Source organism: Ranitomeya variabilis, chromosome 5, assembly GCF_051348905.1.
Source record: "Ranitomeya variabilis isolate aRanVar5 chromosome 5, aRanVar5.hap1, whole genome shotgun sequence".
Classification (NCBI taxonomy): Eukaryota; Metazoa; Chordata; class Amphibia; order Anura; family Dendrobatidae; genus Ranitomeya; species Ranitomeya variabilis.
Window position 1 is genome coordinate 182,705,736 of NC_135236.1, and position 21,489 is coordinate 182,727,224.

The 21,489-nt window shown below is 40.9% G+C and overlaps 1 protein-coding gene across 1 annotated transcript in view; it reads left to right on the plus strand.

Moving 5' to 3' along the window:
- Nucleotides 1–21,489, plus strand: part of IL16 (interleukin 16) — a 248,252-nt gene that overhangs the window by 161,056 nt on the left and 65,707 nt on the right. The window contains exons 10-13 of the mRNA XM_077263616.1: nt 848–965; nt 9,010–9,142; nt 10,347–10,419; nt 10,957–11,369. Coding sequence (XP_077119731.1) covers nt 848–965; nt 9,010–9,142; nt 10,347–10,419; nt 10,957–11,369 — 737 coding nt within the window. The remainder of the gene's footprint in view (nt 1–847; nt 966–9,009; nt 9,143–10,346; nt 10,420–10,956; nt 11,370–21,489) is intronic.

The following is a 21,489-nucleotide window of genomic DNA, read 5'->3' on the forward strand; positions in this document are numbered from 1 at the left end:
GTAGAGCACTGCACTACACAATTTCCGGGAGTCCATAGACAAAGGTCAAAAAGGGTCACCTGTGCTCCATTATTGTGGGGCTTTACAGAAACCCTTCCTTGGTTATTTGGGGCAACGTTGTCAAGATTGCTAGGGGATCCTGGCAGTCAGACCTCTAGAAATCAGGACGTTTTCCCTTACCCAATGAATTGTAGATAACTTGCAACTCTTGGAGTAACACTTTAAGAAACCCTATTGCTTTTAGTTCAGTGAGGAGGCTTATTTTTTAGTTTTTTGTATACTAGTTCATCATGTGTACATGTATGTTGCTAAATGCATCCTGCCCCCCACCAAAAAAAAAAATATATATATAGGTTAAAAAATTGAAACAGCACCAAACACAGTACCTTAACAAAGTGCCGGCATCCCCAGCCAGCAATCTCAGAAGGCTCCTTGCAATAGTAGAATAGTATATACTGTATATATATATAGGTTTGGTGGTAGCATACATTTTGCTTGGCCATACATTTCTTCTGTGACTGCAGTACAATCTCATTCTGCGCATCGGGGGGGAAGAGCTTCATCATAATAATGCTGTAATCTAAATGTGGAACATAATGTGTTACCCATGATGATATCAAAGATGAGTTTATAAGGGCTCAGTACGGGTCACTTTCTACATTCACTTTGGATTTTAAAAAGAAGAGATGCATAAGAAAAAAAAACATTATTAACCCTTTTTTAGATAGATTTGACTGATAAATACACAACAAAATTAAATCAAAAACTGTCCTGTATGAGCCGGAGCAGATACAGGCCTGAATCGTGCCATGCTGTCCTGTAATGTTCATGTCCTTTATTTCCCCAGAGTCTGGAGTTGGTCTGGGCATTGGATTGTGCAGTGTTCCAAACTGTGGCAGCATTTCTGGAATATTCATCCATACACTTTCTCCGGGCTCTATGGCCCACATGGATGGACGTCTAAGGTAGATCTTTACTATTGTCAATAAATGTACGAAATGCAGCAACTAAATGTGTGTCATGCACAAAAGGGAATATTATTATTGTTATTTTGGCTATACCTCTTTGAATTATACAAGTGGTGTAAACAATAGGGCATGATGAACTCATTTATTTACTAGGTATCGGTTATTTATATACAGTATGCGGTGACATTTTCTTCTGGTGTTCAGCAATGAAAATAATGAAAAAGAACATAAGTTTTGACACTTAGACCCCCACTAACCACGAAAACAAAGGGGCACAAACTATGAGTTAAATGCTGCTCTCTTAAAGGGAATCTGTCACCATGTTTTTTGCTGCCTGATCTGAGAACAGCATAATGTAGGAGCAGAGACCTTTATTCCAGTGATGTATCTTTTACTGGCATGTGTGTTTTCTTTTTCTTTTTTTTATAAAATCACTATTTTCTCTGCTGCAGATCTAGCAGTTCTCTGAATGCTGAGCCCTGTATAATTCCACCTACACCACCGATTGGCTGCTTTCTGTGTACACTGTGCATAGGCAGAAACCTGCAAATCAATGATGGGGCCAAGTTATACAGAACTCAGGAATATGGAGGACTACATGGAAGGTCATCTAATTATAATCCCCTGCTGATAAAACAGTAATTCCATCACAACTACAACAAGCAGCCCAGTAAGTGACACATCACTGGAATCAGGGTCTCTGTTTCTACATTATGCGGCTCTCAGCAGAATGATTAAATGACCATACAAACATAAGACTACCTAAAGTGCAGTACGTAATTCAAATCTTGCAATAACTCATACAATTCAAGAGATGACTACTATACAGACAACACATATAAAAATCCACGTCTTTGAATATTGTGGCCAAATTGAGTAAGATAATACAATTTTGATAGTACGTCTCCAATAAGATAGTATGTCTCATGAGACGCAATATTGTGTTACCTTATTGGATTTGACCACAATATTCAGAGACTTAGATTGTTATACTTGTTTTCTATATATTGGTCATCTCAATTCTATGAGTTATTACAGGATTTGAATAACTTGGTGCACTTTAGTTAGTAGTTATATGTTTGTACAGTCGTTTAATTATTCAATAAAGGTTAGGTTTTATGGGTAATCACTTTATCAGTGGGTCATATAGCTTTTGGGATTTATTTTGGCATTTTGCAGTGAATTCCCCAACAATGACTAAAACAAAGACACAGAGCGCTTCTGCACCTTCATTAGCAATAGTAATTAGTGATGAGCGAGTATACTCGTTGCTTGGGTGGTCTCGGCCACAGCTGCATGATTTATGACTGCTAGAGAGGCTGAATACATGTGGGGATTCCCTAACAAACAGGCAACCCCCACATGTAATCAGGCTGGGTGGCAGCTGAGGTGACAAAAACTAAATCTCCGAGCACCCACAAATACTCAGAGACCACCTGAGCGTGCTCGGGGAAACCCGAGTAACCAGTACACTCGCTCTTCACTAATAGTAATCAATGAGGATCTCAGCACCCAAACCTACATCAAAATTTGCAGACTTTCTTTTCGACATGTTAAAAGTTGTGTGAAAGTTGAACTACTATTTACAGCAGATCTATCACCATATTTCACACAACAAATCGCATACACTATGAAATAGATCTCTTAGGCTTGATACGGCTGGTTAATTTATTCTTATCCATGTCAGAATGGCTGTACATTCATTTTGTGAAAGCTCTCCATCTGCTTAGCCTGAGTGACAGCTCCTCAGCGTCCCACCTGCTGCTGATACCTCGCACTGCTCAGTACAAGCTGCAGTGCTCCGCCATGCTGGGTGAGTGGGGAGACTGAATATACTCCAACTCATCAACTTTCTCACTCCATAGCTGGACACATAAAATGCTAACTTTATTATCAGGATCCCATAGTCATTAGATATTGGACTTTCCATGTAAGGACACCATCTTCATCAGGACTGAGAGATCTGTTTGATAAAGTATGCAGTTTATATTGTGAAAACTGATGACAAACACTCTTTAACCCTTTAACAACCTATGGCACACATTTTTATTTTAGTTCGATAGGACATAAGCCTGCTCTCTTACCAGGCAGATGTTGTATAGCCTGCGGCTGACTGTAATTACAGCAACTGGAATGCATTCTGATGGTTATACAGTAATTTAGCCACTTAAATGGATTGTGTCACCATAGAACATATAGGTAATGCTGTAGAAATCATGTGAAGAAATGCTTTTGTAAATTAAACCTTTTACAAATTATGCCCCATTCAAAATATGTGTACCTTTGAAGGTCAGTATGGCGCCCCCTAGTGATACCATTACTGATATCTATGCCCATCCATGTAGCCTTCTCTAGAGGCCAAACATGCGCAGTTCCTGCTCCCTTTCATCTGGCCATGCAGGTTGGAATCATCCCCATGTCAGCGCCCCCGGAAGAAGCACTTTGCAAAGAGGTGCTCATCAGGCGTGAAGGGAGGATATCAGCTCCATATATATATGTAATTACGCCGCCACATGCAGTGGTCATGATAATGGGATTTTCTAGGTGTATGGAGGAACCTTCCTTTCTAATGGGATTGTATTGTCTCTAGCTTCTATGACCCAATCCCATTGTCCTTTGGACAATAACTGACGCTATCAATCACACTCCATTTAGGTAAACCTTTACTCCAGCCTGGAATATTCATACCCACTGGGGTTTCTAATACTGACTTATATTTTCAGCAGTGTTTTTGTGATACTTCAATCCTATTATCTCCTTTTTTCCTCCCTTATCCACCCTCAGTTTACCTAAACTGCTGCTTCCTCTCTTCCCTAATGGAGGCTAAGTTGCCCTGTCTTTTTCATGTTTTTTTTTTTATAAATTAATGTTATTTAATAAAGATATTTATTTTAACTCAGCTAGAAATTATTTCTTGTGTTTATGGTACCCATCCATAATACATTATGTTAATTCAGGCTTATGTATTCAGACTGGAAGATCCATGGTTATTGGGCCCTTCCCAGCCTAAAAATACCAGCCCGCAGTTGCCCTAGAAGCGGCGCATCACATTAGATGCCCCCGTTTTACCGCTTTGTCTGGCTCTTCCCGATTGCCCTGGTGCAATAGCAATCAGGGTAATGGTGGTTTAGGTTTGATGACAGCTGAGATTTGCCAAAAATCACATCTGCCATCAAGTCCTGGGGTTAGTAATGCAGAGATGTCTATTACTACTTCCAACAGGTGGCGCTATAGAGTAAAGCCCTCTTTTTCTCAGAAGAGGCACTTTGAATAGAGATGTCTATTAGACACCTCCATTACTAAAGCAGTAAAAAAAAAAATACAGAAAAAAAACACTTTATTTGAATAAAGATTCCCCGACACCTCGTTCACCAATTTAGTGGGAAAAAAAAATCCTATGCGTGTCTGCAGTAATCTAACGAATCTGAAGTAGTCCAAAAAAGGTAACCTGAAAAACAGAAAAAAAAATCAGAACTAAACACAAGAGACTGTCTCTCGTTCACAATGTATTACCCAAAATGTTGCCCTGCAGGTCTGATGTAGCCCACGTTCCTGGCATCTGTGAATAGCAGTATAGTGACCACTATTCATAGGAGCCGGTGAGTGACCTCAACGCTCGTCATTGATGCAAGATCAGAGGCCTGATGCCTTCACTGTCTCTGGACCAGATTCTTCAGATGTTGTGGTGAAATATAAATCCTTGGGACAGATTTAGTCCTGTGTGGAGTGTAGAATAAATGTGTATTCTGTCTCCTCTTGATGTGAAGTTGCCTTTTACTATGACAGCTTTCACATTGTTTATGTTGTATCCTGGAGCACAGAAATATTTAGCAGCGGGTAGATCAGTGATTTTCAACCTTTTTTGAGCCGCGGCACACTTTTTATACTTAAAAAATCCCTGGGCACACCACCAACCAAAATGGCACAAAATGACACTAAAACAGTACATATTCTACATATAGTTAATAATATAGATTCTAAATGTATTTATACTCACTCAGTGTGAAACCTGGGCCTGTTTCGATAAACACAAAAGGGATATCCTGGCAGGAATGGTGGAAAGACACACACGAAGCTCTTCCTCAACAGTTCTCAGTCTCTCCCTGTTTTTAGTTTTTATCGCAGTCAAGCTTGAGAAGCCCAGCTCACATAGATATGTGGTCGAAAATGGGAGCAATGTCAAAATAGCTTTGTTGGCCAGAATGGGGAACTCCTTGGAGTGGTACTGTGCGGTGTATATATACAGGAGGAGAGGTACTGTGCAGTGTATATATACAGGAGGAGTGGTACTGTGCGGTGTATATATACAGGAGGAGAGGTACTGTGCAGTGTATATATATAGAGGAGAGGTACTGTGCAGTGTATATATACAGGGGAAGTGGTACTGTGCGGTGTATATATACAGGAGGAGAGGTACTGTGCAGTGTATATATACAGGAGGAGTGGTACTGTGCAGTGTATATATACAGGAGGAGAGGTACTGTGCAGTGTATATATACAGGAGGAGTGGTACTGTGCGGTGTATATATACAGGAGGAGAGGTACTGTGCAGTGTATATATATAGAGGAGAGGTACTGTGCAGTGTATATATACAGGAGGAGTGGTACTGTGCGGTGTATATATACAAAAGGAGTGGTACTGTGCAGTGTATATATACAGGACAGGAGGAGTGGTACCGTGCAGTGTATATATACAGGGCAGGAGGAGTGGTACTGTGCAGTGTATATATACAGGAGGAGTGGTACTGTGCAGTGTATATATACAGGACAGGAGGAGTGGTACTGTGCAGTGTATATATACAGGAGGAGTGGTACTGTGCAGTGTATATATACAGGAGGAGTGGTACTGTGCAGTGTATATATACAGGACAGGAGGAGTGGTACTGTGCAGTGTATATATACAGGAGGAGTGGTACTGTGCAGTGTATATATACAGGAGGAGTGGTACTGTGCGGTGTATATATACAGGGGAGAGGTACTGTGCAGTGTATATATACAGGGGAGAGGTACTGTGCGGTGTATATATACAGGGGAGAGGTACTGTGTGGTGTATATATACAGGGGAGAGGTACTCTGCGGTGTATATATACAGGGGAGAGGTACTGTGCGGTGTATATATACAGGAGAGAGGTACTGTGCGGTGTATATATACAGGGGAGAGGTACCGTGCGGTGTATATATACAGGGGAGAGGTACTGTGCGGTGTACATATATACAGGGAAGAGGTACTGTGCTGTGTATATATACAGGGGAGAGGTGCTGTGCGGTTTATATATACAGGAGGAGAGGTACTGTGTGGTGTATATATACAGGGGAGAGGTACTGTGCGGTGTATATATACAGGAGGAGAGGTACTGTGCAGTGTATATATACAGGGGAGAGGTGCTGTGCGGTGTATATATACAGGAGGAGAGGTACTGTGTGGTGTATATATACAGGGGAGAGGTACTGTGCAGTGTATATACTTCAACAGCCGCCCAGCCCAGGCCCCCAGCACCTGTCCTGTATATATATTATATACACTGTATCTATACAGGCTGTGCTGGGGGCCTGGGCTGGGCGGCTGCTGTAGTATATATATGTCAGCTGCAGCCGCCCAGCCCATGGCCGCCCCAGGTCACCCAGAGTAGACTGTCAGAACATACAACGATAGCATGGCACTCACTCAGGTGCCGGTAGGAGCTCCGGGAATCTGCCTGTGCCTGATAAGTTCAGCACTGCAGCAGCCAGGAGAGTAGAGCAGGAGAACTCTCTGCCCACAATGTCACACTGGCTGTGTCCTTAACCCCTATGTGCCTGGCCCTGCACTGACTGAGATGCTTGTGCCAGGCAGCGCAAATTGAAAGGGTAGAAAGGGTTAAAGCATAGTTTGGGGAACTTTCCCCGCGGCACACCCGACCATGTGTCCCGGCACACTAGTGTGCCGCGGAACACTGTTTGAAAATCACTGGGGTAGATGTTTTTGTTGTTGTCTGTAATTGTGTGGCGACGAGACCTCATCCAGGCTTCCAGTTTCTGTCCTGTTTCTTTAACATAGAGACCCACAGTAAGATACTTTGGCCATGATTCATTGACGTAATTTTGCCAGAATTCCAGCGTAAACTGCTTTGAAATGTCACAAATTTTTGCACACTTATAGTTGCACAAAAATATGTCAACTTTTGGTGTTTTCACTCCAGTTTCTCCTAGCTAGGACAGGACAGGGACACGGTGGGGGGGAGTCGTGATGCTTCAGCTCATCTAGTACATTACGAGATGTGGCATTACATACTTCAGAAATCTCACTCCAGTTAGGGACTGTAGTAAGATCTGTGGCACGTCACACACATATGACTCCTACACGCCTCCTCTTCAAGACCAGTGAGAAATTAGCTGTTTTTGATTAATTTGGGCCTTGGTCCACAGAATTGAGGCTGGTTTCACACTTGCGTTTTGATCTGCAGCGTTTTAAAAAAACCCGCAGGTGGTGAAAAAACGCATGTAAACGCGGCAAAACGCCGCGTTTTTAGACGCATGCGTTTTTGCATGCAGAAAAAAACGCGGCGTTTTGCCGCGTTTACATGCGTTTTTTCCTGCGTTTGCGTTTTTTAAACGCATGCTGAGAAGTGTGTGACAGCTGCCAATCATCAAAATCAACTAGAAAACCCACTATAAACAGAAATAGCTAGGGTTAGGGTTAGTATCCCTAGTAACCCTAGGGATCCTAACCCTAACCCTAGAGATCCTAACCCTAACCCTAACCCTAGGGATCCTAACCCTAACCCTAGGGATCCTAACACTAATCCTAACCCTAAGGGTTAGGATCCTAACCCTAACCCTAAGGGTTAGGGTTAGGATCCCTAGGGTTAGGGTTAGGATCCCTAGGGATCCTAACCCTAACTCTAACCCTAACCCTAACCCTAGGGATCCTAAGCCTAACCCTAACCCTAGTAACCCTAGGGTTAGGGTTTTCTTGTTTTTTCTTGTGTTTAGGGTTAGGGTTAGGGTTTTCTTGTTTTTTCTTGTGTTTAGGGTTAGGGTTAGGGTTAGGGTTTTCTTGTTTTTTCTTGTGTTTTCTTGTGTTTTTCTAAAAAAAAGCATGCGTTTTTAACGCAAGCAAACGCATGTGCTTAAAAACGCATGCGTTTACATAGACAGCAATACATTTTTTTGCCACGAATAAACGCATGCGTTTTTTTGCGGCAAAAAAACGCCGCTAGAAATTACTTCATGTTGCATTTCTGCAACTGAACGCACGCGTCAAAAAACGCATGCGTTTTTTAATGTTAAGTATAGAAAAAAAAACGCATGCATTTTTTAGCGCTAAAACGCTGCAGATCAAAACGCAAGTGTGAAACCAGCCTGAGCACACCACATTGGATATAGGACATGTGAATGTCCCAGTTTCTTATAAATGCTCTACTGACATGCTAAACCTCATGATAAAAGAAGTATTTTCCGTTAGATTACACCCAGGCAGGAAGCTGCTCTGAATCTAATACACAATAATATTATATTGTGCGTAAATTATATGATTTATTCTGCATACTGAATAACATGTTCACACTAATGGGAAACTCAAATTTTCACTTTCATTATTGCTAGAGGTTCCCATTTTTTTCATTAAATTACAAAACACTTTCTCATTCTCCCTGTTTTACACGGTGTACAGCAGACTTGGTAATATGATTAATCAGCAGATAATGTGTAGAATCTGCAAAACTAAGAGTCCTCTGCCACCGCTGGTGCAATCCATGCAGCCACACAGTCGCCAAAGTTGTAAGGGGGCCGACTTCCACCTCCAAATGAGCAAATAACTTTTGTCTCAGACACCTCATTGGACTGTAAAGGGCTTCTATACTGTTCTTGCACTGGGGCCCTTTTCTGTCTGTGTCCACCTGTTTTCCACAATACCACTCTAGTCCTAGGAGCCTTGTCAGATATCTGTTGTCAATAGGTACACCAGCAATAATGACAATGATTGATTTAAAAAAAAAAAACACCATCATTTTATTATTTTAAATCTTAATTTCTTTGCATTTTTAATTTATTTTAATTTTAGGAAAGGTGATGAAATTGTGGAAATTAATGAACATGTTGTCACAAACAAGTCCCTGAATGAAGTATATGCATTTTTAAGCCGTTGTCAGCCTGGACCAATTGTTATTCTGATTAGCAGACATCAAGATCCCCAGGTAACAGAAGTCATATTAAGTTATGAATAATGATGGAGTTAATGTAAATATCTCCCACCATTGTGTTGTGCTTGCAAGGTGACAAAGGAACCCAAGGTAACCTATAAGTAGCTAAAGGCCTCTCTTTCACATAAGCTAATGATAATGTCCATGAATCCACTTCCAGGAGGACACTGAACAACAATGATGTGCATGGCAGTACTGCAAGGAGAAAGCCACTGCTCTCTATGAAGAACATTGCTGTTTTGCACTCTTCTAAAAATCACCTGAACAAGTCAGAAGACTATTGTAAAAATATTGTGGGAACAAATTAGACAAAGATAGAAGTGTTATGTTTGTAGGAGAAAACAAAACGCTGAATTACTTCATAAAAATCTCATATTATCTGTGAAATAGTGTGGTGGTGGTTGTAGTATTATGGTTTGTGTCTCTTTTCCTGCATCTGGGCCAGAATGGTTTGCCATCATTGATGGCACAATAAATTCTGGATTATACAGCAATTTCTAAAGTAAAACGTCAGGACATATGACATGAGAACGTGAGCCGTGCACCAAGACAAAAACCCACAGCACACAAGTCCTTTTACAGAAGAATGGCTAAAGAAGAAAAAGTTAGTTTTTTAATGGCCAGATCATAGTCCTGATCGAAGTACTATATAAATGTTAAAGAATGACCTGAAGTGAGCAGTTCGTGGGAGAAAACCCACCAATATAATAGAATTAAAAAGGTTTTGTAGGGCGAAATGGGATAAAATCCCTTCAAGTCGATGTGCAGAACAATTCAACAATTTCTTGATGTTTAGATGCCATTATTTCTGCACAAGGTGGTCACACTAAATATAATATTTAAGCTAAGGTTGACATCCTACTGCCCCTCACATACATGTGATATTGGATCATTTAATTTTCTGCAATAAAAAAGTGAAAGTCTATGAGGTTTGACTTAATGTTTGATTTGTTTCTATTTATCTACTTTTCGGACTTGTGTGAAAATCTGATCTAGGTTTAAGTAAAATGTACGCAGAAATATTTAAATGTACATGTTTTACACCTAAAATAATTTATTTATAAATAAATAAATACACAATTTATTCTGATAAAAGAATTAGGGTATGAGAACATTATACTGTACATGTAGTATAATCAGATCAGTTAATTGATAAAAGACATACATTATTGTTAATGTGGTGTTTGTTTTGGGGCAGGTCTCTGAGCAACAGTTGCAGCAAGCTATGGCTGAGGCCGTGGAACAAGATCATCCTCTGTGCAATACGGAAGGTAATATAAAGCCTGCATCTAAAACAGTAGTACAAATAAGACCAATGAAATACAACATGTCTGCATAAATACAGTAATAAGATCCTTGACATTGCAAGCAATCTGCTGACAGTCAAGTTGTTTAATTCCCCTTGTCCTAAAGGATCTTCTATCCCCTTCCTGAAGAAATGGATTCCAACTTGTTGATTGTCAACAAATGCAATGTAATACTATCCTTACCTTTTCTATTTTTCATCAATTTTAATTTTATTAAGAATTAATACAAAAAATTAATAAAGCCATAATATAAAAAATATACATTCCTCTCCCTCCAAAAAAAGCCCCATGATCTTATGATACCTACAAGCTCATCAATTTCACAATGCAATCCCCATCAAGTTACTTACATTTCTCTAACTAAGTGCCATAAAGGATATTTTTGGAAAGTGTTCATTGTATTGATGTATAATAGGCAAGCTGGTAATTATGACCATACTTAAGCCAGAAAAGTGCTTTATATGCTAGATGTAACTTTATATAAATTTTTTTTTATTTTAGGAGATAAAAAGATGTTCTCATGCTCCCATGGAAAGTACCAATGTGACCATTGTATAGAGAGGTATGCTGCCTATTTATATTACAGCCGGAGGGAACAGAAACCTATGGTTCGCTCAAGCAGTGACAGCAATTATAACCCCAGATGTGCCAGTGCAGACTCTTACCAGTTTTATGACCTAAAGAGCAGGGTACATAGTGTGGACGTGCCCATGCGAACAGAACCCACTCAGCCGCATTATTCTGCACCAGTGAACATGGACGACCATTCAAGGCTTCATGACGACACTCAGGCCTCAACTCAGGTTCTATGTAAAAAAATTAGTGGACACTCAGGAGAGATCATAGTGAAGAAGCTACCATCAAAACCAGCACCGCCACCAAGGAAATACTACAAGCAGGATACCAAGGAAGATGTAAGTCTACATACATTGTCTCCTATGTATTTATGAAAAACAATTTCAGGAGTAATATTGGGCACTTTTTTCCTTGATCAAAATAGTTTTGTAATATGCAATCAGGAGCCTTATATATGGCAATCTCTATTAAATTAAGATACAGATTACCGTATGTTGTGCATTTTTGTACCGTTAAATGAGGATGCTAAACAGGGGAGGCCATCATTTTAAGTCAAAATTTCCTAAGCGGAGTACAGCTATTCATGATTTAAGAGCTTTGGATGATTAAGATTTGTGGCATTTCAAACGCCGCTTGTTATAAATTTGATGAGCGCCGGTCGCCATGCCCCATCCTACCCAAGCTTTCTTAACTTTGCCAGAGCTGGGTGAAAATGGAGTGAAAACATCAAAAGTCACAACATTTAGAGTTGCGTCACAATTATGCAACTTTTCAAAGCGTTTTACATCAAAATACTGACGTAAAAGCTTCTGAGGAAGCATTAGCGAAACGGCGTCATCTGGGGTGGTGGCTTGCTGCAGGGGATCCCAAAGTCAGTTGGCACTTTGTAAGTAACTGTGTTTAACTTGCTTATTTCCTATTCCAAACTGTGCATTTACCCTAATATCTATAGCACCTTCTTTGTACTTGTTAGCCTTTAAAACTGAGCACTTGCCCTTTATATTGGGCTTAGAGACATATAATTTTTGGTGTTTTTCTGGATAATTATTTAATTGTAGGATCTATGTATGAGTTAGCTGAGTTCATGCAACAATGAGATATCTTTGCCTTGGTGTGAACAAGATACGTGGGATGCATTTTATTTAACCGTATTGTAAGCAAGCCACTGTTTGTTCTACATGCTTGCATTTTTAAATATTATTTTAAATATGATATAATAAAATTACAAATTTTATATTGTTGCAATGGATCCTCTTTTCCCTGGAAAATGAATATCTTAGGGATGTATTTGGATACTCTGATATTTTGAGGTGTAGTGTGCAAAAATTAGTTTTGACTGTGTTTTCAAGTAAAAGCTTTGATGAATCCGACCCTATGAGTTCTGTTTTGACCACACTGAATATTAGAAAGTGCGATGTTAAGAAGAAGGATATAGCTGGTAGACGCTCTGGAATTCTGGACAGAAGAAAGGTGACATGTGGACCAGAGAGGAAGATTTGAGTGTCATCAGTATATAGACTGCTTTGGCACTCAGTAGGTTGCTTATAACTTTGGTTCCGATTGAAGTCCATCCGTGATCATCGGTTCTACCTTGGTTCCCAATGCACAGACCGGCCGCGCATTCACTGACCCTGAGTGTAATAGCCCCATAGAAATATATGGGATGCATTGTGATCCAAGATCTGACTGATGATCACGGACATCTGAAAGTGTCCTTATTGTAGTTGGTCAAAGCGTGTGTTCAGTGAGAGGTGAGAGTAAAGATCAATGTGAATGTGCTATTCAAGAAGATTTGAAGTGAATTAAAGTGGTGATATAGTGCTATAACTAGATGTAGACGTTGTGTCAAATGATGGCTTCTTCTGGATGGGTGTGATGGTTGCATGTTTAAAAGAGGAATAGAAGACACCAGAGATTAACGGTAGGTTAAAGAGATGGGTTAGGACTGCAATAAGCACGGTAGTAAGGTTTGGGAGGATTTTGATGGAATCAAACGCAAAGGTGGTGAGGTCTGAGGTCAATCTTGTTTTTGAAATAAGATGCAAAGTCTTATTCTGCAATAAGGGAAATGCTAGGAGGAATTAAGTGTTGTATAACTGTTTGGGGTTTTGTGATAGAGAAGATATGAGAGTTGTGAAGTAATACTGTTTAGAAGAGGTAAGTGTTGACTTGATTTTGAAAATTTGAAAGCTGCTTGCTTTTATGTGATAGTCTTTTTGTGAGTGTGATTTCTTCAAGCAACCCCGGGCGCTTGCCACAGCTTTTCCGGGAGATTGGTTATCCCACGGTTGTCTATTGACTCATTGCATTTACTATGCACAAGAAAGGCAACTGAGTCAACAGAAGATGTGAATAGTTTGTATGTTTTCGTGCACTGGAGTGTACCTCAGCCTTGTTGATATGTTAAAGGTATGGCTTTTTGGCTATAATTATTCTAAGGGTGTCACTTCTGCTCAGACTACTCCAAACAGTAGGTTGGCGTAGCTGGCTTCCATTGGTCATGCTAATTCTGAGATGACGGCAATGCTGGACATCTTCTGATTTGGAAGGGAAGTAAGCATGATGTATCTTTCATGTACTGCACTAAGTTTCCTTGGCTGACCGCTTTGTCTATGGTCCTTAATGTTGCCCATCTCTTGTTGCATCTTCAAATTAACTTTAACAGCACATAACCACCCCTATACCTCTTTAAAGTCTTTGTTTGGTTGAGATCTTTCCGAAGCAGTAGAACTACCTTCTGTATTATTCAGTCTTGCCATAGTGTATGACATGTGACATGAAACCGTCTTCCACAACCTCACCTTTGTAGCAATATTTGTCTTTTCCTTGCCCAGTTTTAAGCCTCCTACACAGAGGTTGTTTTAGTTAAAATCTGTGGTTCAACCTACATATGAAACTGAAGATCATTATCACATGTTTTGTATAATTGGTTACTCATGCATTTGGTTTTATTATACAAAATCCCTGACTTTGTGCAAGTATGCCTATAAGAATTGATGATATTGATGATATTTTGAAGGCAAAGGGTTTTCACACCAAATATTAATATCTCTTTTGTTCATCAACTTTGTATACTGTGAAAAAAAAAAAATCTGTCAGTAATATCCCTCCACTCCACTTCAAAATCGCCTACTGCAGGAATTAAGTACAGTCATTGATAGACCATTATTCTTAATCTTTAAAAACTCCATAATAACAGGGTCTGTACCACAGGACTGGCGTATAGCAAATGTGGTGCCAATATTCAAAAAGGGGACAAAAACTGAACTCGGAAATTATAGGCCAGTAAGCTTAACCTCTACTGTGGGTAAAATCCTGGAGGGTATTCTAAGGGATGTTATACTGGAGTATCTGAGGAGGAATAACCTCATGACCCAATATCAACATGGGTTTACTAGGGACTGTTCATGTCAGACTAATCTGATCAGCTTCTATGAAGAGGTAAGTTCCGGACTGGACCAAGGGAACGCAGTGGATGTAGTGTATATGGACTTTTCAAAAGCTTTTGATACGGTGCCACACAAAAGGTTGATACATAAAATGAGAATAATGGGGATAGGAGAAAATATGTGTAAGTGTGTTAAGAGCTGGCTCAGGGATAGGAAACAAAGGTTGGTTATTAATGGAGCACACTCGGGGGGTACCACAGGGGTCAATATTGGGCCCTCTTCTTTTTAACATATTTATTAACCCCTTTCTGACATTGGACGTACTATCCCGTCGAGGTGGGGTGGGCCCGTATGACCACCAACAGTCATATCGCAGCTGACATCCGGCACTATGTGCCAGGAGCGGTCATGGGCCGCCCCCGGCACATTAACACCCGGCACACTGCGATCAAACATGATCGCAGTGTTCCGGTGGTATAGGGAAGCATCGCGCAGGGAGGGGGCTCCCTGCGGGCTTCCCTGAGACCCCCGGAGCAACGCGATGTGATCGCGTTGCTCCAAGGGTCTCTTACCTCCTCCTCCCTGCAGCACGCCCGGATCCAAAATGGCCACGGCATCCAGGTCCTGCAGGGAGGTGGCTTCACAGCGCCTGCTCAGAGCAGGCACCGGGAAGCCTGGAGCTGTGCACGTCAGATCGCCGATCTGACACAGTGCACAGTAAAGTGTCAGATCAGCGATCTTACACTATAACATGATGCCCCTCCTGGGGCAATGTTATAGTGTAAAAAAAAAATATTCACATGTGTAAAAAAAATTAAAAAAAATTCCCCCCAAAATTCCAAAAAAAAATATATATATTGTTCCTATAAATACATTTCTTTATATAAATAAAAAAAACAAACAATGAAAGTACACATATTTAGTATCGCCGCGTCCATAACGACCCGACCTATAAAACTTTCCCACTAGTTAACCCCTTCAGTGAACACCGTAAAAAAAAAACGAGGCAAAAAAACGCTTTATTACCATACTGCCAAACAAAAAGTGGAATAACACGCGATCAAAAAGACGGATATAAAAAACCATGGTACCAATAAAAATGTCATCTTGTCCCGCAAAAAACGAGCCACCACACAGCATCATCAAAGAAAAAATAAAAAAGTTATAGTCCTCAGAATAAAGCGATGCAAAAATAATTATTTTTTCTATAAAATAGTTTTTATCGCATAAAAGCGCCAAAACATAAAAAAATGATATAAATGAGATATCGCTGTAATCTTACTGACCCGAAGAATAAAACTGCCTGATCCATTTTACCAAATGCGGAATGGTATAAACGCCTCCCCCAAAAGAAATTCATGAATAGCTGGTTTTTGGTCATTCTGCCTCACAAAAATCGGAATAAAAAGCGATCAAAAAAAGTCACATGCCCGAAAATGTTAACAATAAAAACGGCAACTCGTCCCGCAAAAAAGAAGACATCACTTGATTCCGTGGACCAAAATATAGAAAAATTATAGCTCTCAAAATGTGGTAACACCAAAAATATTTATTGCAATAAAAAGCGTATTTCAGTGTGTGACGGCTGACAATCATAAAAATCCGCTAAGAAACCCACTATAAAAGTAAATCAAACCCCCCTTCATCACCCCCTTAGTTAGCGAAAAATTAAAAAAATGTATTTATTTCCATTTTCCCATTAGGGTTAGGGCTAGGGTTAGGGTTAGGGCTAGGTTTAGGGCTAGGGTTAGGGCTAGGGTTAGGGCAAGGGTTAGGGCTAGGGTTAGGGCTTGGGTTAGGGCTAGGGTTAGGGCTAGGTTTAGGGTTGGGGCTAGGGTTAAGGCTACAGTTAGGGTGGGGGCTAAAGTTAGGGTTAAGGTTGGGGCTAAAGTTAGAGTTAGGGTTTGGATTACATTTACGGTTGGGAATAGGGTTGGGATTAGGGTTAGGGGTGTGTCAGGGTTAGGGGTGTGGTTAGGGTTACCGTTGGGATTAGGGTTAGGGATGTTTTTGGATTAGGGTTTCAGTTATAATTGGGAGGTTTCCACTGTTTAGGTACATCAGGGGCTCTCCAAACGCGACATGGCGTCCGATCTCAATTCCAGCCAATTCTGCTTTGAAAAAGTAAAACAGTGCTCCTTCCCTTCCAAGCTCTCCTGTGCGCCCAAACAGGGGTTTACCCCAACATATGGGGTATCAGCATACTCAGGACACATTGGACAACAACTTTTGGGGTCTAATTTCTTCTCTTACCCTTGGGAAAATAGAAAATTTGGGGCAAAAAGATAATTTTTGTGAAAAAATATGATTTTTTATTTTTACGGCTCTGCATTATAAACTTCTGTGAATCACTTAATGGGTCAAAGTGCTCATCACACATCTAGATAAGTTCCTTAGGGGGTCTACTTTCCAAAATAGTGTCACTTGTGGGGGGGTTTCAATGTTTAGGCACACCAGGGGCTCTCCAAACGCAACATGACGTCCCATCTCAATTCCAGTCAATTTTGCATTGAAAAGTCAAATGGCGCTCCTTCGCTTCCGAGCTCTGCCATGCACCCAAACAGTGGTTTACCCCCACATATGGGGTATCGGTGTACTCAGGACAAATTGTACAACTTTTTGGGTCTATTTTCTCCTGTTACCTTTTGTAAAATAAAACAAATTGGAGCTGAAGTAAATGTTTTGTGAAAAAAAGTTAAATGTTCATTTTTATTTAAACATTCCAAAAATTCCTGTAAAACACCTGAAGGGTTAATAAACTTCTTGAATGTGGTCTTGAGCACCTTGAGGGGTGCAGTTTTTAGAATGGTGTCACACTTGGTTATTTTCTATCATATAGACCCCTCAAAATGACTTCAAATGAGATGTGGTCCCTAAAAAAAATGGTGTTGTAAAAATGAGAAATTGCTGGTCAATTTTAAACCCTTATAACTCCCTAACAAAAAAAATTTTGCTTCCAAAATTGTGCTGATGTAAAGTAGACATGTGGGAAATGTTACTTATTAAGTATTTTGTGTGACATATCTCTGTGATTTAATTGCATAAAAATTCAAATTTGGAAAATTGCAAAATTTTCAAAATTTTCACCAAATTTCAGTTTTTTTCACAAATAAACGCAGGTAATATCAAAGAAATTTTACCACTATCATGAAGTACAATATGTCACGAGAAAACAGTGTCAGAATCACCGGGATCCGTTGAAGTGTTCCAGAGTTATAACCTCATAAAGGGACAGTGGTCAGAATTGTAAAAATTGGCCTGGTCATTAACGTGCAAATCACCCTTGGGGGTAAAGGGGTTAATGACCTCGTAGGGGGCATACAGAGCAGAATTTCAATATTTGCAGATGACACTAAACTCTGCAGGGTAATCAATACAGAGGAGGACAATTTTATATTACAGGATGATTTATGTAAACTAGAAGCTTGGGCTGATAAATGGCAAATGAGCTTTAATGGGGATAAATGTAAGGTCATGCACTTGGGTAGAAGTAATAAGATGTATAACTATGTGCTTAATTCTAAAACTGTGGGCAAAACCGTCAATGAAAAAGACCTGGGTGTATGGGTGGATGACAAACTCACAGTTAGTGGCCAGTGTCAGGCAGCTGCTACAAAGGCAAATAAAATAATGGGATGCATTAAAAGAGGCATAGATGCTCATGAGGAGAACATAATTTTACCTCTATACAAGTCACTAGTTCGACCACACTTAGAATACTGTGCACAGTTCTGGTCTCCGGTGTATAAGAAAGACATAGCTGAACTAGAGCGGGTGCAGAGAAGAGCGACCAAGGTTATTAGAGGACTGGGGGGTCTGCAATACCAAGATAGGTTATTACACTTGGGGCTATTTAGTTTAGAAAAACGAAGGCTAAGGGGTGATCTTATTTTAATGTATAAATATGTGAGGGGACAGTACAAAGACCTTTCTGATGGTCTTTTTAATCATAGACCTGAGACAGGGACAAGGGGGCATCCTCTACGTCTGGAGGAAAGAAGGTTTAAGCATAATAACAGACGCAAATTCTTTACTGTAAGAGCAGTGAGACTATGGAACTCTCTGCCGTATGATGTTGTAATGAGTGATTCATTACTAAAAATTTATAAATTTATAAAAAAAAATTATACTAGATTTCTTGATAGGGCGTTGATCCAGGGAACTAGTCTGATTGCCATATGTGGAGTCGGGAAGGAATTTTTTTCCCCAATGTGGAGCTTAATCTTTGCCACATGGTTTTTTTTTGCCTTCCTCTGGATCAACATGTTAGGGCATGTTAGGTTAGGCTATGGGTTGAACTAGATGGACTTAAAGTCTTCCTTCAACCTTAATAACTATGTTACTATGTATATGGGCATTCAGGACTTTGAAATGTAAAGCCATCATCATTTTTCTATCTTCTGTCTGTAACAGCATTCCTAAGTAATTATTTTTATGTAAATGCAAATGAGGCAATAAGTGTTTAGGGTGTCATGTAGAATTTAACCAGTCTTTACTTCCACAGGTTGTTTACCACTCATTATTAGCCTCTTTATTTTGATTGATAGTGGTGATTCAAAAAAGACTACTAGGTGCGGGAAACAACACCAGGAGGCTGTAACTTCTTAAAGGGACTCTTCCAGCACAGAATGACTGTTCAACCAAGTCCCGTCACTCTGTGCTCCATGGCGGAGCCAATCATTTAACTCCTTAACAACCGCCGAAACGCCTTTTAACGGTGGCAATTAAGGGTACTTATTGCTTATGGGAAATAAGTATATAGCGCCCCCCACAGTCGGAATTTCTCCAGGGTCTCGGCTACAGACAATTTAATTTCTCTCTCCTCTGATGTCATCAGTCCCCTGGGCCACCGGCGTCTTCTTCCAGGAAGAAAATGCCGGGTGTATGCGCAGTGCGCCCGCAGAGATCTGCCAGCCAGCACACGGCAGCAATAGAAAATTTTTCCTATTGATTAATTTTGATCACTGTGATATATCCTATCACAGTGATAAAACAAAAAAATTGCAAATAAACCCCCCTTTATCACCCCTTTAGTTAGGGGAAAATAATAAAATAAAAATATATATGTATTTCCATTTTTCCATTAGGTTTAGGGTTGGGCTAAAGTTAGGGTTAGGGTTGGGCTAAAGCTAGGGTTAGGATTTGGCTAAAGCTAGGGTTAGGGTTGGGCTAAAGCTAGGGTTAGGGTTTGGCTAAAGCTAGGGTTAGGGTTGGGCTAAAGCTAGGGTTAGGGTTGGGCTAAAGCTAGGGTTGGGCTAAAGCTAGGGTTCGGGTTGGGCTAAAGCTAGGGTTAGGGTTGGGCTAGGGCTGGGTTGGGCTAGGGTTAGGGTTGGGGCTAGGGTTAGGGTTGGTTTAAAGTTAGGGTTGGGCTAAAGCTAGAGTTAGGGTTTGGCTAAAGCTAGGGTTAGGGTTGGGCTAAAGCTAGGGTTAGGGTTGGGCTAAAGCTAGGGTTGGGCTAAAACTAGGGTTTGGGTTGGGCTAAAGCTAGGGTTAGGGTTGGGCTAGGGTTAGGGTTGGGCTAGGGTTGGGGCTAGGGTTAGGGTTGGTTTAAAGTTAGGGTTGGGCTAAAGCTAGAGTTAGGGTTTGGCTAAAGCTAGGGTTAGGGTTGGGCTAAAGCTAGGGTTAGGGTTGGGCTAAAGCTAGGGTTGGGCTAAAACTAGGGTTCGGGTTGGGCTAAAGCTAGAGTTAGGGTTTGGCTAAAGCTAGGGTTAGGGTTGGGCTAAAGCTAGGGTTAGGGTTGGGCTAAAGCTAGGGTTGGGCTAAAGCTAGGGTTCGGGTTGGGCTAAAGCTAGGGTTAGGGTTGGGCTAGGGCTGGGTTGGGCTAGGGTTAGGGTTGGGGCTAGGGTTAGGGTTGGTTTAAAGTTAGGGTTGGGCTAAAGCTAGAGTTAGGGTTTGGCTAAAGCTAGGGTTAGGGTTGGGCTAAAGCTAGGGTTAGGGTTGGGCTAAAGCTAGGGTTGGGCTAAAACTAGGGTTTGGGTTGGGCTAAAGCTAGGGTTAGGGTTGGGCTAGGGTTAGGGTTGGGCTAGGGTTGGGGCTAGGGTTAGGGTTGGTTTAAAGTTAGGGTTGGGCTAAAGCTAGAGTTAGGGTTTGGCTAAAGCTAGGGTTAGGGTTGGGCTAAAGCTAGGGTTAGGGTTGGGCTAAAGCTAGGGTTGGGCTAAAACTAGGGTTCGGGTTGGGCTAAAGCTAGGGTTAGGGTTGGGCTAGGGTTAGTTTAAAGTTAGGGTTGGGCTAAAGCTAGAGTTAGGGTTTGGCTAAAGCTAGGGTTAGGGTTGGGCTAAAGCTAGGGTTAGGGTTGGGCTAAAGCTAGAGTTAGGGTTGTGCTAAAGTTAGGGTTGGGCTAAAACTAGGGTTCGGGTTGGGCTAAAGCTAGGGTTATGGTTGGGCTAGGGTTAGGGTTGGGGCTAGGGTTAGGGTTGGTCTAAAGTTAGGGGTGGGCTAAAGTTAGGGTTGGGCTAGGGTTGTGGTTATGGTTGGGATTGCATTTAGGGTTGGGATTAGTGTTAGGGGTGTGTTAGGGTTATGGTTAGGGTTGGGATTAGGGTTAGGGGTGTGTTGGGGTTGAGGTTGTGGTTAGGGTTGGGATTAGGGTTAGGGGTGTGTTGGGGTTAGGGTTGGAGTTAGAATTGGGGGTTCCACTGTTTAGGAACATCAGGGGGTCTTCAAACGCGACTTGGCGCCATCATTGATTCCAGCCAATTTTATGTTCAAAAAGTCAAATGGTGAACCCTCCCTTCTAAGCCCTGCCAAACAGTGGCTTTCCCCCACATACGGGGTATCGGCGTAATCAGGAGAAATTGCACAATAAATTTTGTTGTCCATTTTCTCCTGATACCCTTGTGAAAATAAAAACAATTGGTTCCAAAGTAAGTTTTTTGTGAAAAAAAGTAAAAAAGTAAAATCTTCATTTTTTCCTTTCACATTGCTTTAGTTCTTGTGCAGTACCTGAAGGGTTAATAAACATCTTGAATGTGGTTTTGCACGCCTTGAGGGGTGCTGTTTTTAGAATGGTGTCACTTTTGGGTGTTTTCTGTTATATTGACCCCCCAAACTCACTTCAAATGTGAGGTGG